Source organism: Eurosta solidaginis, chromosome 1 (assembly GCF_040869045.1).
Source record: "Eurosta solidaginis isolate ZX-2024a chromosome 1, ASM4086904v1, whole genome shotgun sequence".
NCBI lineage: Eukaryota > Metazoa > Arthropoda > Insecta > Diptera > Tephritidae > Eurosta > Eurosta solidaginis.
This window is the reverse complement of record NC_090319.1, coordinates 102,658,883-102,676,123: the sequence shown is the minus strand read 5'-3', so window position 1 is coordinate 102,676,123 and position 17,241 is coordinate 102,658,883. Positions and strand designations below refer to the sequence as shown.

Genomic DNA, 17,241 nt, shown 5'->3' with positions numbered 1-17,241 from the left:
ATCAAAATCAATAAAAAAATGAGGGTTTTCCCAAAACAAAGTGAACACTTGATATTTTCATCTTATAATTATTTAACCGGAATTTAAGCTTAACTTATTGCTTTTGCTGGTTCAAGACTCTGGCGGCGCCATGGTGTAGTGGTAGCGTACTCCCGCCTACCACACCGAGGGTGCTGGGTCAAGACCCGCGCAAAAGCAACATCAAAATTTAAGAAAAAAGTTCATTCAATTACAAAAAAGCATTTCTAAGCGGGGCCGCCCCCGACAGTGGTCTGGCAAACACTCCGAAAAGTTTCTGCCATTAAAAACCTTCTCAGTGCAAATTCATCTGCCTTTCAGGTGCCGTTCGGAGTCGGCATAAAAAATTATAGCCCGTGCCGTATATTTGTAGGAAAAACTAAAACGGAGCAAGATGCAAACTTGAAGAGAAGCTCAGCCTAAATATTTTCTGAGATAAATCGCGCCAAGTATATATTTGTTTTTATTTATTTTGTATCACGTTTCAGGCCTGCTTATGCAGTCGTTTATTTGTCAATTTAGCAATGTTTGGCTCCGTCTTAAAATGCTGTGATAATTATTTCTTTGTACTAAAAAATCTGAGAATGTGTGTTAAGTGATCCTATTGCCCTACTATGAAAAAAGATATACACATACAAATAAATCTCTTATTTCATAGTTTTGATATCAGCTGACACTTCTGCCAAAAAGCCGCCTGAATATCCAAATAGAAATTTAAAACTTTTTAGAAAATTCAGGAAAATTCCGCGGATTTTCATGCAAATTTTCAGCTTTACGGCAAGAATTTTTATAATTTTTCTGAGAGATAAATTCTAAAAAATCTTACTGAAAGCTAAAAATTTGCATGAAAATTCGCGGAATTTTCCTGAATTTTCTAAAAAGTCTTAAGTGTATATCTGGATTGTTGGTGTTATATAATAATACATATTTTTATATAAATATCGAAAATAATGAAGATCGAAGCAAAACTTAGTAAAATCTGGAAAAATCTGAGTGATGATGACTTTTGTAGGTGAGTGTAGATATGTATGTGTGTTTGTATGAACAATTTTAAGGTCACTTTATCTTACTTAAAAAGTTGACTTAAATCGAGATTAAAGTTTAACTGCAAAAAAAAAAAAAAATATTGAAATCAATCCCTCCGTTTTTGAGTTAGCTGTGTAAACAAAATCTTAATGATCTTTTACTTCATTTTAGCAATTTGCCACGCCCCTATAACATATACCTTCAAACTATATCAAAAACGTCCATATCACGCAGCTAAGCTTTCAAATGAAAAAAACCGTATGAAAATAGAAGCATTCTGTGGGAAGTGATGGGCGTACAACGACATTTAGTGACTTTATTTTATAAGATCTTCTGATTGTTTTATATTAAAATATACATATAGTCTCCCTGATAGAGATGAAAGAATGACCGAAACGCGTTGGAGGAAAAGAAAAACTTTGTTTTTTGCCTTTGCTTGATCGGCCGAAATGATTCCATAACTACTACAAAGTAAGGCATTTTGCTATATGACAAAAAAGATTTTTCCAGGTTCGAATATATATAAAATAAACTTTGTTTCTCAATTTGAGAAAGAATCAACCTGACCTTGTACTCAAGTGTGATTATCTATATGAACTCAAAAGCAAGAGTGCAATATTAAAAACGAATTATGGGTATAAATTTGTAGTATCCTGAAGGTTTTACTACATATTTTCAGTGTTTTTATTGTTTGATGATGTTGCATAATTTTAAAATAATGTTGGAAACTGCATTGAGAACTATACATTTGTCAAAGGTTGGAGAATGATGTTGGATTCCAATTCGAGAGAATGCTTCGAAGTGATCCGAGTCGATGTAAGGTCCTCAGATCGTATGCACATCTAAAACACTAAAGGCATGCCGTTTGCTTTTCCCATCGAGGTCGATCTGATTGCGTGTGTTTCGATGGGGGGACGCCTCGTGCTGGATATGACCATGTTTCGAGAACCGACAAACTCGATCAACCTCATTGCGTAGGCTGAATATTTCGACTGTGGGGCCAAAAACACCATCTTTGTCCACCCTGACGTTAAAGTCGCTCTGGCCAATTCCAGGTGAATGGCGAGCGCCACTTGCGTGAACTTCTACACACATCTCCACCGGTTAATGAATAGTTGGAAAATTATGTTGAAGATCAACATGATAATTATAAATTATTCAAAGTTTGGGAAAAATTTGTCGATGTTTATTGAGTGTTAAAGGTGATCATTACTACTGACCATATTTAACACCTGAATGAATAGAGAAACTCTTCACTCTATTTCACAAAGTTAGCTTGAGAATATTATTTTTGTTCACGGTTAAAAATTTAAGTCTGAATTCAAAATCAATCAAGCATTTTCTTGTTAATATTTTGCTGCGCTTTTGAAATTTGGTCGGTTTAAATTTTAAACCAATGTAGCAATTTTTTAAACTTTTTTGTCCTTAATTAAGACCCTCTTAGTTTTCACTCCGTTTATAAATAATTAACTGGTTTAAATTTTAAACTTAGCATTTCTCACAAACTTACCATCTTCCGTCCACTGCTCATCGCCAATAAATGAATGATTTATGAATATCGTTTTTATGTCAGGTGAATCGACTATAACAGGATATTCTGTACTACTCATCCACGTATCTGACTGATTTATAAAACTGGCGGGTATGTGAGTTGTTGTATGTTGAACAGTTTTACTGCTACTATTATTGTTACCTCCAGGCGGACACCAAATAATCAAACCTAATAAAAGGCCGAAAATGAGTAAGCAGCAAATGAGAAATGCATTCTGTTTCCAATGTGTCGACATATTGAGGCATTTATTTTTATAGAACCACCACTCGCAAGTTTTCTTAATAACAAGCTGTAAATAAAGAAGAAGAGCGAGAGTAGTGTTTAGGTCAAACTGCATTATGAATGATTGCTAAATATATAATTAAAAATGAAACTAATTTTAGTACTGTTATATAAGAATGGATGTTTGTAAAAAAATAGTAGTCGCTTCAATAGAGAATATAAATGCTAAACAAATAAAGCCTGCTTCCGTTCTAACCAAACATTTTTGTATACACGTTCAAATATTTCAGGTCATATTCCCTTCCTAATATTTTGATTTCAAATTCCTATTCTTTGTTGCCAATTAAAAAAAAATGATAAAAATTTAATATACAGCTGAGAGTGTTAGTACGTGACTGCTCCGCCCAGTACTTAAAATTTTAGTTCGTATACACAGAAGGGCTTTTCATACGTCCGCAGTAAGCTCGGATAGCAGACAAAACGTTTCATGCGAATAGACATTCTACTAACATAAAAAAAACTTACAAAACTTTGATTTGTTCCTACTACGTACATTAGAGTGCCTCAATGAAAATGTTTGCTTTTTTTCCTAAATTATTATTTTCGATAGATCTGTCACTATATTATGAATGACTTAATGTGATAAACCATATCACGGGGATTGTTGACTTCCAGATGCAGAACATAAGATATCTTTCAAGGGGAATGGGAAGAAGGTCTGCAGAGTGATAGAAGCATTGCAATCTACATAGAAAAAATTAAAGGGAGAACTGCTGCTGGAATGCACTCAGATAATCTGCCGGTAGATCAATCATACCGACTTCCTGACTCTTGTAGTGTCTTCCAGGTGGAGGTCTGTGCTATGGGAAAGCAGTCAGACTGCCCCAGTACAATACGGTCCCAGACCCCATTATAACGATATTTTTCTACAGACAGCCCGCTTTACAGGCATAACCATATAACGTGATGTAGGCGAATATAAATGTGGAGATGTCGAGTGTCGCTCGCGTATCCCTTTGATGGGTTTCTGAGAACAATGATGTTAAAGGAAATAAATCCGCAGATAAAATGGGCCGAAAAGATTTTGAAAAGAACATAGGCGAGGCGGACAGCTGCTAACAACCAACTAACGTGGGGACAATCGAGGAATATGTGATTAGGACCACGGACTTGCTGTGGACTAACCGTTATGGTTGCGTGGTCCCAAAGTTCTTATGACCACGTGAAATCAAGTGTTTCGTTAGAACTACTTTGAAGTAATCTGGTTTAACGAATGTACCATCACCCGGCACTTACTGAGGATGTTCACAATGAACAAAAATATTTCCTAGTGGAAGTCATACCCATACACGTCCTCTTAACATTATCGAACTTGATCTAATCTGAGCCGAACCTGAACCGATTATTATTGCTTGTGTGAAAGAAATGGAACGCCTAGATAAATTCCATTTAATGGACACGTCACGAGAATTTGTGATTGCTATCAAAATAAGCACACGCAAAACTTAAATTTTTTTAAAAATGCTTTTGGCGGAAGTCTACTTTTTTTTTTTTTGTATAGAGAACGAGCCACCTTAATGTACATGCATTTGAACTACATAAATGCATATACATATACATATATATGTATAAACAATGAAGATAAGAAAATTGTTATGAACAAATAAATTGCTACCTTGCGTGCTGCCCTTAAATTATACACCTCACATGATTCCGCATTATTTCCTGCTGATTTTCACACCTCGTCACGTTTCACAAGGTGCGCATGCGCAGAACAACTTAATGTGCTTGGAAAAAAAAAAATTGTATACCAAGGCAGTTGTTAGTGGCGGACGTCGTGTAAAGTAAAGCATCTAGTCGCGGGAACCCGGATACTGAGATTCCCGAAATTCCCAAATTTTTGCTAAAATTCTTCGGGATTCGATGCCTTAGTATAGAGGTGATGTGCTCGTCCAACTAGCCAGAGGTCTCAATTGTCGGTACAACTAACATTGACATAATTTAAACAATTTTCCTAAAATGGTGTCGCCTGTTGGCGCTACTGGAATTTAAGTGGAATTGGTAGTTGGGGGGATATGTGATTGTGAGTATGAAGTACTCATGAAGTTTGATGTTAACATAAAAGTCCACATCTAGAAAACCTAATGGTCTTAAATTAACAGGAGCTGTTCAGGGGTTGAAATCAAAATACAACGAATAAAAAATCATTTCTGGCCTTTTGTGAAGAGATTCGTCGTGTTTTTATTGGTAACAACCGATACCGACAAGTTATTGTTTATTATCAGCTTAATACCGTGTGTAAATTACTATCGTCGAATTATCTGTTTATTATAGTGGAGTCATCGGCTTCTTATTGATTTCTTATCGGCTTTGTATCGATGGCTAACTGATGTGTTATCGTCTTTATATTGAAGTATTAGCAGTATTTGTTACATAACAAACCGATAAGTCAACGTTAACAAATCTATAACACGTCGATAACCAATTGGAGATACTTCAATAAGAAATCGATAACTTTTGAAAAGCAAATGGATAACTTTAACATATCTATAGATTTTCGATATCAAATCGGAAACCAATTGACTACGCTCTGATAACTCATAGATGGCTTTAAAAAAAGATCGATAGCTTTTTGGCAACATATCGAACTTCGATAAATTTTTGAAAAACAATGGATGATTTTCGATTGTAAATCGATAACTTTTCGATAAAAAATTTATAAATTTTGGATAAAAAATCGATATTTTTCAATAGTTTTTCAATAAGTAATCGTTAACATTTCGAGAATAAATTGAGAACAAATCGATAATTCGTCGACAAAAAAAAAAATAAGTGCAAGGAGCTATAACTTCCGAACAGATTTAAAGATGAGCTTCACCTCCAATTTGAATCGTGCTCCTTTTAATTTGTCCCACAAATTGGCTGGACGAGAGCTACTTATTTTATACCGACTCCAAACGGCATCTGCAAGGCAGAGAAATTTTCACTGAGAAGCAGAAATACACTCGGAGTGTTTGCCAAATCACTTCCGAGGCGCGACATCGCTTAGAAAAGCCTTTTGTTCTAATTGAAAAAAAAACTTTTTTCGAAATTCTCGATGTTGTTTTGACCGGGAGTTGAACCCACGATCTTCGGTGTGGTAGGTGGAGCACGCTACCACAACACCACGGTGCCCACCGATAAGTCATCGATAACTTTTGTTACTTATAGCAAATTCATAACACTTCGATAACAAATCGTCCACACAAATCCCACAAACTATATTTTTCAACGCGGGCAAATATGTTTATACATCAATAAGAAATGGAGAAGAATAAGAAGAAAAGAAGAAGAAATGGAAGTTTAAGTTGAAGAGAATGAGATAGACAAGGGAGGCGATGATCACTTCTTAAATATTCACAAACCATTTTTTAGGCAACACAAAGTCTGCCGGATATGCTGGTAATATATAATTGTCTCCCGGTGCATTTAATTTTCTGAAGTTTCGAACTCGTACTGAAAATCTAGCTTTTATGAAAATATTTCTCATTTTATACTTTAGGCCGAGTCGTGGACCGGATATTTATAACACTAGCCGTTGACTTCCCCACAAGACAGTCTACATCGCAGTAATTATTTTAGCAATGCTTTTGTTTGCAAAAGTCCGATTATTTACCCATTAAAATATTTCTTTCAAAGCAAAAAAACTTCTTTTCAACTTTTCGACAACTAATGCTATTAATCGTTTAATTTTGATTAATGAGCGCAAAGGGCAATTAGGCAAAATCATTTGCGATTTGGTAAGATTAGAACTTATTTGAATTAGATGGCAAAACAATAATGCCTTGTACCTTTGAGTAGCATTTACAGCAACAGAAAAACAACAATTAATTAGCACGCTTCAATCAAAGAAATGATAACCATGTAAATGCCAACAATTAACGCGTACACATACACACAAACGTTACAAAGCTGACCGTAACTAATATAGGAAGAAATAAAAATAAATAAAATATGAGTTATTTTATGTAGTCAAATCTTAATTAGAATTAATGAAGCATAGCAAAAGAAAAGAGCAACCGGTTTAACGTAACAGCGCACGCGCGACCAAAGCAATCAACCAACAAACCCTACAACCAAATAAAAACAAAAGCAACAACACAGATCATTGCATACCTGGCGGCCAAAGAAGAAACAACAACGTAATTGTAAAACACTTTTGCTGTCTAATCTAATCAAGTTAATTATAGTTGCTGGTAGGTGTAAAGTAAGTCCAAGTAAATTGCCTTGATGGGCATTTAGGCGCACTTTTGTAGCAGCTTTGTAATGTTTTAGTAACAACAATTTTTTTTGGGTTTATTATAGGATATTTAAGTACCAATTTTTTTTTTGTTTTAAGGAAGCGGCTAATTTGAAATTTTTACTGTTCTATATCGTCGGTCCAATGCCAAAGAAACGAGTGTGCATATTTGATGTGTTGAGAAAAACGCGTAAGACATTGCTAAAAAAAGAGATTTAATTAATAGAGATTAAATTTTTATTTTTCAACCACTATTGGAAGGTTTACTTATGTAAACGTTTAAACAAAAATGGCACAATCGTTTCTTTGGCATTGGACCGACGATATATATTTAAAACTTTATAGCGCAATTAATTAGCCTTTTTATACCCAGCTGTACTTGTACACAGGGTATTATAACTCTGATTGGATAACGGTTGGTTGTACAGGTATAAAGGAATCGCGATAGATATAGACTTCTATAAATCAAAATCATCAGCATCGAACAAAAAATTGATTAAGCCATGTCTGTCCGGCCGTCCGTCCGTTAACACGATAACTTGAGCAAATATTGAGACATCTTCACCAAATTCGGTATACGTGCTTATCTGAACCCAGAATAGATTTATATTGAAAACGAGCGAAATCGAACGATAACCATGTCCACTTTTTCTGTATCGAACATTTAGGAAACTGGATAAAATGAGTTAATTCAAATACGAATACCGCTAAGCTAATGAAATTTGGTAGGTGGATTAGTTTTACGACGCAGAACATAAATTCTTAAAACTTTCGGAATGTAGGCGTGCCACCACCCACATTTAGAACAAGAAAATTTGCAAGTTCAATCAAATCAAAAATATTAAAGTGAAATTTGTCAGAGACACTATCCTTGCCAAATTATATAGATTGAGTGAAGAAATTCAAAGTCGTTTAAAGACCACGCCCATTTTTCCTTAAGGGCTAATCTTAACAAAATTTGCAATAACTCTATGGAATTGAACCACATTTGACTGATGTTCTACCAACAACAGCATTTCAAGTGCACAGCTGGGTTTGTAATATTCGATTACACCCGAACTTAGCCTTCCTTACTTGTTTTCATTTAACTTTTTTTCTTGTGGCTCTGTACGCTATAACAGTTAAGAAAAAGTCTATAAAACCAGACTAAGGCTAATCAAGATAAATAGCAAAAATTTAACAATTAACAAAATTACTGTTGCACACCTGTCTGCATATAATTTTTGCTTTGTATTTATTTAGCAAATTTGTATAAGCGAATGTGCCTGCAACTATGTATTTTTGTTTGAATGTGTGTTAGAAAATTTTTAACATTCTATTGCGAAATTTTTTGTCGCTTTTTATACTCAGATGAGCAGAGCTCACAGAGTATATTAATTTTGTTCGCATAACGGTAATCCGTAACGGCATAAACTAATCGAGATAGATATAGACTTCTATATATCAAAATGATCTGGGAGAAAAAGAAATTCATTTGGCCATGTCCGTCCGTCCGTCCGTCTGTCCGTCCGTCCGTAAACACGATAACTTGAGTAAATTTTTAGGTATCTTAATGAAATTTGGTATGTAAGTTCCTGGGCACTCATCTCAGATCGCTATTTAAAATGAACGAAATCGGACCATAACCACGCCCACTTTTTCGTTATAGAAAATTTCTAAAAATGAAAAAAAAATGTCATAATTCTATACCAAATACGAAAAAAAGAATGAAATATGGTAATTGGATTAGTTTTTTGGCGCAAAATATAACTTTGGAAAAAACTTTGTAAAATGGGTGTGACACCTACCATATTAAGTAGAAGAATAAGCAAAAGTTCTGCAGGGCGAAATCAAAAGCCCTTAGAATCCTGGAATATTATTCGTGGTATTACATATATAAATAAAATAGAGGTACCCGACATATGATGTTCTGGGTGAACCTGATCCACATTTAGGTCTATATCTCGAAAAGGCCTTCACATGTACAGCTAAAGGCCACTCCCTTTTAAACCCCTCATTAATACCTTTAATTTGACACTCGTAACGTACAAACACATTCTAGAGTCACCCTGGTCGCCCTTATTGGCTATATCTCGAAAAGGCGTCCACCTATAGAACTATGGCCCACTCCCTTCTAAAATACTCTTTAATACCTTCCATTTGATACCCATGTCATACAAATCTCTTATTTTGTCTCCAAAGCTCTCAGCTGATTATGTAATGTCCGGTTACACCCGAACTTAGCCTTCCTTACTTAATAAATATTGATATTTGCTTAAGCACCTCAGTTTATTTAGTTTTTTAGTTCGTAAAATTAGTAATAAAATTGACGACATACACTCTGGCGTTTGTGAGTAGCTGGGCGGAAAATGAAAGAAGACTGCTTAAACCAATGTGAAGATGAGCTAAACTTATTAATTATAAATACCTAATGAAAAATTTGTAAGCATTTAATTTTTAATCAATTAATTAAACAAATACAAGGTGTGATATACCTCCGAAGAGATTTTGGGCCAAGCTACTCTTCCAATTTGGGTCGTGCTCCTTTTTGATTTTTTCCACAAATTGGCGGGACGGTCTAACATGTTTTACGCCAACTCCGCGAGGCAAATGAGTGTTCATTGAGCAACTTTTCATGGCAGAAATACATTCGGAATGTTTGCCAAATCACTGCCGAGAAACGACCCCGCTTAAAAAAATTTTTTTCTAATTGAAATTTTTGTCCAAAATTTTGATGTTGCTTTGCCCGGAGTTGAACCCAGGATTCTCGGTGTGGTAGGGGAAACACGCTACCACTACACAGCGTGGGCCGCCCATTAAATTAGCTAAACAAAGTCATATTCGATATCAACGTCGTCTACTTCATTAGCTGAGTCTAAGAAAACATTTTCGCCGCCCCATCTTCACATAAATTGCGAAATATTAATTGCAGGCAATTCCTTGTCTTGAAGAATTTGCAAAGCAAGAGTAGTCACTACTTCTGCGATTGTTCCAAAATTACCAAAATATATCCTGAAACAGTGCCGGAAAAATTACATAATAATGCCGAGAACAGTTCCGAAACAGGCGCAAAAATTGAATCAAAATAGTCTTAAAATGCTATCATAAACTCCTCAAAAACTATGCTCAAAATATTCCGAACTGTTCCTCAAATATTTCCGAGAGTTCTCCAAAATTACCACAAAAGCAAGCCGAGGCAGTCTCAAAATTATTTTTACCATCACCAATAGCCTCTACACCTGAAATGTTTCTGAGGTGATACAGAATTTTTTCCGAAATTACCCATAACGCAACTCCGAAATTATGCCGAAATGAACGGAAACCAATTCTGAAACTAACCTGAACACTCCCGAAAAAAATTTTGAATTAGCCTAAAAATTATCTCTTAAACAATTTGGAGGCAACTACATAGGTTTCCACTACAGTGTAGCCACAACTCCACAATTGATTTCGAGACATGATCCCGAAATTATACCAAAAGCAATTCCGAAGTGATCGCAAAGCAGCTCCGCAGTTATCACAAACGATTCTTCAGAATAGTTCTGATATGATTCCGAAATTATCACAAAAAAAATTTCGAAATGGTCCCAAAAACATGCCAAACCTATCCCAAACAAGTAAGGAAGGCTAAGTTCGGGTTTAACCGAACATTACATACTCAGCTGAGAGCTTTGGAGGCAAAATAAGGGAAAATCACAATGTTGGAAAATGAACATAGGGTAGCCCTGGAATATGTTTGTATGACATGGGTATCAAATGGAAGGCATTAAAGAGTATTTTAAAAGGGAGTGGGCCATAGTTCTATAGGTGGACGCCATTTCGGGATATCGCTATAAAGGTGGACCAGGTGTGACTCTAGAATGTGTTTGTACGATATGGGTATCAAATTAAAGGTATTAATGAGGGGTTTAAAAGGGAGTGTTGTAGTTGCATAGGTGAAGGCGTTTTCGAGATATTGACCAAAATCTGGGCCGGTGTGACCCAGAGCATCATCTGTCGGGTACCGCTAATTTATTTATATATGTAATACCACGAACAGTATTCCTGCCAAGACTACAAGGGCTTTTGATTTCGCCCTGCAGAACTTTTTCATTTTCTTCTACTTAATATGGTAGGTGTCACACTCATTTTACAAAGTTTTTTCTAAAGTTATATTTCGCGTCAATAAACCAATCCAAATACCATGTTTCATCCCTTTTTTCGTATTTGGTATAGAATTATGGCATTTTTTTCATTTTTCGATATCGAAAAAGTGGGCGTGGTCATAGTCGGATTTCGGCCATTTTTTACCCCAAGATAAAGTGAGTTCAGATACGTACGTGAACTAAGTTTAGTAAAGATATATCGATTTTTTCTCAATTTATCGTGTTAAGGGCCAAGTGAAAGAACAGACGGTCGACTGTGTATAAAGTCTGGGCGTGGTTTCAACCGATTTCGCCCATTTTCACAGAAAACAGTTATCGTCATAGTATTTATGCCCCTACCAAATTTGACAAGGATTGGTAAATTTTTGTTCGACTTATGGCATTAAAAGTATTCTAAACAAATTAAATGAAAAAGGGCTGAGCTACGCCCATTTTGAAATTTTCTTTTATTTTTGTATTTTGTTGCACCATATCATTACTGGAGTCTAATGTTGACATTTTTTACTTATATACTGTAAATATATTTAATTTTTTATAAAAAATTTACTTTTAAACATTTTTTTAAAAAAAGTGGGCATGTTCTTCAACCGAATTTGCAAATTTTTATTTAGCGCACATGTAGTAATACGAGTAACGTTCCTGCCAAATTTTATAATGATATCTTCAACGACGGCCAAATTACAGCTTGCAAAACTTTGAAATTACCTTCTTTTAAAAGTGGGCGGTGCCACGCCCATTGTCCAAAATTTTACTAATTTTCTATTCTGCGTCATAAGTTCAACCCACCTACCAAACTTCATCGATTTATCCGTCTTTGGTAATGAATTATCGCACTTTTTCGGTTGTTCCAAATTTTCGATATCGCGTGGTGGGCGTGGTTTTAGTCCGATCTCGTTCATTTTAAATAGCGATCTGAGATGAGTGCCCGGGAATCTACATACCAAATTTCATCAAGATACCTCAAAATCTACTCAAGTTATCGTGTTAACGGGCAGACGGACGGACGGACGGACATGACTCAATCACATTTTTCTATCTCGATTCCTTTATACCTGTACAACCAACCGTTATCCAATCAAAGTTAATATACTCTGTGTGCAAAGCACGCTGAGTACAAAAATGCATAAAATGGGCAAACAAGGAATGCCATCTCGAATATTCTAATAATTCCGAGACGATCCAAAAATGATTCAGAAAACACATCGGAGATGGTTTTGAAATGATCCAAAAGAAAACACCACAACAATCACAGAATCCAATAAAGTACCGATATCGAAACTATTCGAAAACGATACCGAAATAGTCTCGTTTAATTCCCAATCTCATGAGCTCAAATTGGTTCCGAAACAGTCCTAAGCAGTCCCAACCGAATTAGATACAACATGAATTGATAACAGGCCGATAGGAAATTAGTCTTCTTTAAAATTTAAATAACCAAGAACCCCGAAAATTGTCCGATAACATATCAAAAACTTTGTGATTATATATCGATGGCTTTTTGATAAATAGTGGATAACTTGTCGATGATAAATCGATAACATGTCCATAGCCTTTTGACAACAAATCAATAGCTTTTTTAAAAACGAATCGATAGCTCTCCGATAACAAATCGGTTACTTTTTGATATCATGACGATAACTTCTCGATATATAGTCGTTAAATTCTCGATTACAAAACGATAAATTTTCGATAAAAAATCGACAATATGGCGATAAAAAATCAGTAACTCATTGATCGCAAAGCGATAGCAAATTTTTAACAATTCTATAGCTCGCCTATACCTCGTTGATAACGTATACGAAACCGATAACTCGTCGTTAACACTTCGAAAACAATTTGATGCCTTAATTTGCTGCCTGATTTCGCTCATATCAACTGTATCACATGTATTGTACCATTAAGCTTCAGTGTGAGACTACCCTTATGCTTACGGTTTGTATTCCCCTATACAGCATACCAATACAATATGTATAAAAATGTATATATTCAGGGCTGTCATGGAATCCAAGTCGGTTTTGCGTTTTGTCGGAATTACAAACCAATATTGATTTAAATTAGTGTCATAAAACCGTATTAGTTTTGCTCTTTTCGAATGTAAATAAAACCGATGTTCGAATCAGCTGTTTTGCGGTGCACCGGCAATTTTTATGTTAATTTTTTTGGCAAAATTTTATAAAATAGTTGCTTTGTGCATTTAAACAGAAATAAACAAATTCATTGACATCAAAATGGCATCAGCAGTTGTAGCATTTATGTACATTATTGGAAGAAGAATGTTATGGGAAGATCAAAAGGAAAATTTTGAGAGATCTCAGCAATCCATTTGAGTTTCCAGAGACAGCGTAATTAAAAATATAATGTGGGTTTCTAATTATTTATAGTGTATTTGCAGTTTCATTGCATACTGTTGCATAAACAAAGAGGCTTTCCGAATGGTATTGGACACCATTGAAGGACGCTTAACTCGCTCGAAAGTTCTGCCAGTGCTGCAACTAGCTGCTACGTTACGATTTTTAACTGAAGGACCCTATCACAGATCAGTTAGCAAGGATTCTAGCACGAGTGTAGGTAGAAGAACGGTGTCAACGATTTTAGATGATGTGCTTCGTGAAGCCCTTCGCAATATATGGATGTTTCTCCATAAATTCAGTCAAAATACTGTTTTACATTGAATGTTTACGTTTTCCCCTATTAAGAATGAAAATATATGTAAATTTACAATTATTTTTATAAAATAAACCTTTATTTACTTACATTTTTATAAAATACTCAACTGCAAGAAAAATACAACTATGAAAAAATGAAATCCAACAGCATTTAACTGATTGGATTGTTTCCGACAGCAAAATCGATATTATCGGATTCTGTGACACCTAAAACCGACACTAATCCCAATTCGAACATTAAACCGATAACATTGCATTTCAAGACACCAAAGTAATTGTTTTGTCGTTTTTAAATCCGATTCCGACAACAATTAGATTCCTTGACAGCCCTGATTAAAAATGATCAAAATGCAATATTTGTGAAAATCACAAAAGCTTTAAAAAGTCATTTGCAGTGAAAGTAATCCGGCCTAAGTGGGTCGCTAGGTTAACAGCCTAAATATTTACGAATTGTCAACTGCACGGGGGCGTATGAGTGACATTAACATCGACGAAAACAATCTCAAATTAAGCACAAAGTAGTAATAAAATTTGGCGAAGTAGGCACATACATAACATTCTGCAGTGACTAAGTAAATGATAGCATAAATGAGTGCAATAATATTATTAAATGCAGTCAATGCAGACGTTAATTGAGGGGATGTGTGGAATAATGGTATAAGTCGAGTTACACCGTTTTTCCATAAATCAACTAAATAAAAAGAGCACGATTAATTACACATACCATATTAATCTTAGAAAATAATAGTGATATTTAACAAAGATATTAGCTTCATTTATGGAAAAACGGTATAACTCTCTAATAAAATTTTGCAGCAGTGAAGCATCGAAATGGTATGAAAATATATTCAATGTCGTAGACCGGCAAGAACTGAAAAATAAAAAAATTGAAGTGGTTTCAAAAATGACTAAGCAGACAGAGAACTCCATTGTTAAAAATAGAAAAAGTTTAAAAATGATAAAAGTAGTAAAAAAAAGATTGCTAAAATAACAAAAGGAAATAACGAATAGTTATAAGCACATCTAAATAATAGAATATAATGTATTTAACAATGGTTATTAATGTATCTACTATTTTGTTTAATAAAGTATCTCAATCAAAATATTTGATATTCGATCTATGGAATAACGGTATAACTCAAAAAAAGAAATCATCCATTTTCTAATAAAATTATGTATATATAAAATTTGTTACTTTTTCTTATCAAAGAATCATACTATCTAAAATCCTACCAAGTAGGATTATTATAAATTTATTTTTACCTGCATTGTTAAGTTTTTTCACTTTTCTCAAAAGGTTGATTCTTGAGTTATACCGTTATTCCACACATCCCCTCAATTCAGCCACACACAACATACATACATAAAAACTGCATACTCTTATCGTTGCATTTACATAGTTATGTATGTATGTATGTCCGTTTGTATCTCTCGCCCACTTTCATATGCATTTTATGCGTTTCTTGGAAATTTTCTTCATTATCATGGTTTACGATGTTTCGCCTTGTCTTTATGAAGCAAATAAAAACTTTAAATGCATAGTAAAATGTGTTAATGTTACACACATACTTGCTAATATTCACACGCACACATACCTGCACTTTAACCCCGCATTGCAAATGATTCATCTAATCCCTCATTTATTAGTTTGTTATTTGTTTATGTTTTTCGAAAGTAAGTTCAACTATTTTAATTTGTGTGCTTTCAAATCTCTACACTCGCTTAAAATGAACGCTCACTCAAGTACAAAAACAAATTTGCATTGTTTGTATTCATATGCAATAGAATGGGTCGAAAAAAAAAGTTGCCAATGTCCGCCCCCAAATTTGAAGATTATGTTGTGAGGGTTTCGGAAAATTTTAAAAAAATTTTTTTTTGATCCTTGGAAATACAGCCGAAAAGTTTTTTTCATTGTAACTTGGTTATTTGACGTCCGATTTTTAAAATTGATATGTCATTATTTTGGCCTTGAGAAGCTTCACATTTCCGGTTAATGTCCTTTTAAGCTATGAACTCGTTTTCACATGATTAGATCAGCTAACAAAATTTTACCCCCCTAATGTATGTTTTTTTCCTTACCAAACGAAAGTACTTGAAAATTCAAGAAAATGTTGCTTTGAAACCATATTACTAAACAAAGAAGTTATAGCACTTTCAATACTTATTGCAACTGTTATTTTACCTGATTCTTATTATACTTAGACCTGAAACTCATGATATTTTGGGAGGAAAAATTGCAGGGTTTGCATTGAAAAGTTAATAAAGATATGCCAAATATCATAAATAGGGGAAGTCAAAGTAAATAAGTGAGTCAAACCTATTGTTTCGCATTTATAATAATAGCGCTATGCGACAAAATTAACTTTTTTCTTGGGTATTGGACAAAACCCACTTTTTTGTAGAGATTGAGATTTAAGTAAACAAATTGCTATCTCCGTTTTTCGATCTTAGCCTCCAAAAAATAGATATCGGCTTACGAATTTCGAAATTCTACCTTTCGAAATTTAATTTTTTTGTTAACGCGTTCAGCAAATTGAAAAAGTAAAGGTGAAAAGTCAGAAGTCAGAGTCTAACTTTTCACCTCGTATAACAGCTGTTATACTAAATTTCTCAAAAAAAAGAATTCAGCCCTTCAAATAAAGGAAAAGAGCGGACCACGCCCACAATCTTACTTTTTCAATTTGTTGAATGCGTTAACAAAAAAATTTAATTTCGAAATGTAGAATTTCGAACTTTGTACTTAAAAGGACATTAAACGGAAATGTGAAGCTTCTCAAGGCCAAAATAATGACATATCAATTTAAAAAATCGGACGTCAAATAACGAAGTTACAGCGAAAAAACCTTTTCGGCTCTATTTCGAAGGATCAAAAAAAAAAAAAATAAAAATAAAGACGACAATTTCCGAAACCCTCTCAACATAATCTTTAAATATAGGGGCGGACATTAGCAACTTTTTTTTTGTATGGGGACCAACCCAGTCTAATACGCAAATAGTTATATGTGTGTCTGTCATTAATCCTGCAAAACATGGAGCAAACTAATCTGCCAACGGAGTGGACTACTGCCTTATAGATATATTTGCGATTACTCAGTCTTAGTTTTGTTTAATCGATTCCAAGAAATATTAGACCAAAACTGCAAATATTGCGGAAAATAAAACTTAAAATAAGTCAATCAAATGGAATAAAAAAAAATATTTAAGATAACTGAGGAGCTGTGTACCAAAACCGAAATAGTACTAAATACTGTTTGTATTTTTAAAATACGAATACAGTACTAAAATTTTTAAAATATTAAGGAAATCCAGAAGATCTCCTATTTGTCGTTTGTCCTGTGTTTTAATCAAATTTTA

At 34.3% G+C, this 17,241-nt stretch overlaps 1 protein-coding gene across 7 annotated transcripts in view; it reads right to left on the bottom strand.

Moving 5' to 3' along the window:
- AdamTS-A (ADAM metallopeptidase with thrombospondin type 1 motif A) overlaps positions 1 to 17,241 on the bottom strand; it is a 358,159-nt gene that overhangs the window by 68,886 nt on the left and 272,032 nt on the right. For all 7 annotated transcript variants that reach the window (XM_067759424.1, XM_067759425.1, XM_067759427.1 and 4 more), the window contains one exon: positions 2,555 to 2,885. In XM_067759424.1, the coding sequence (XP_067615525.1) occupies positions 2,555 to 2,885 (331 nt within the window). The remainder of the gene's footprint in view (positions 1 to 2,554; positions 2,886 to 17,241) is intronic.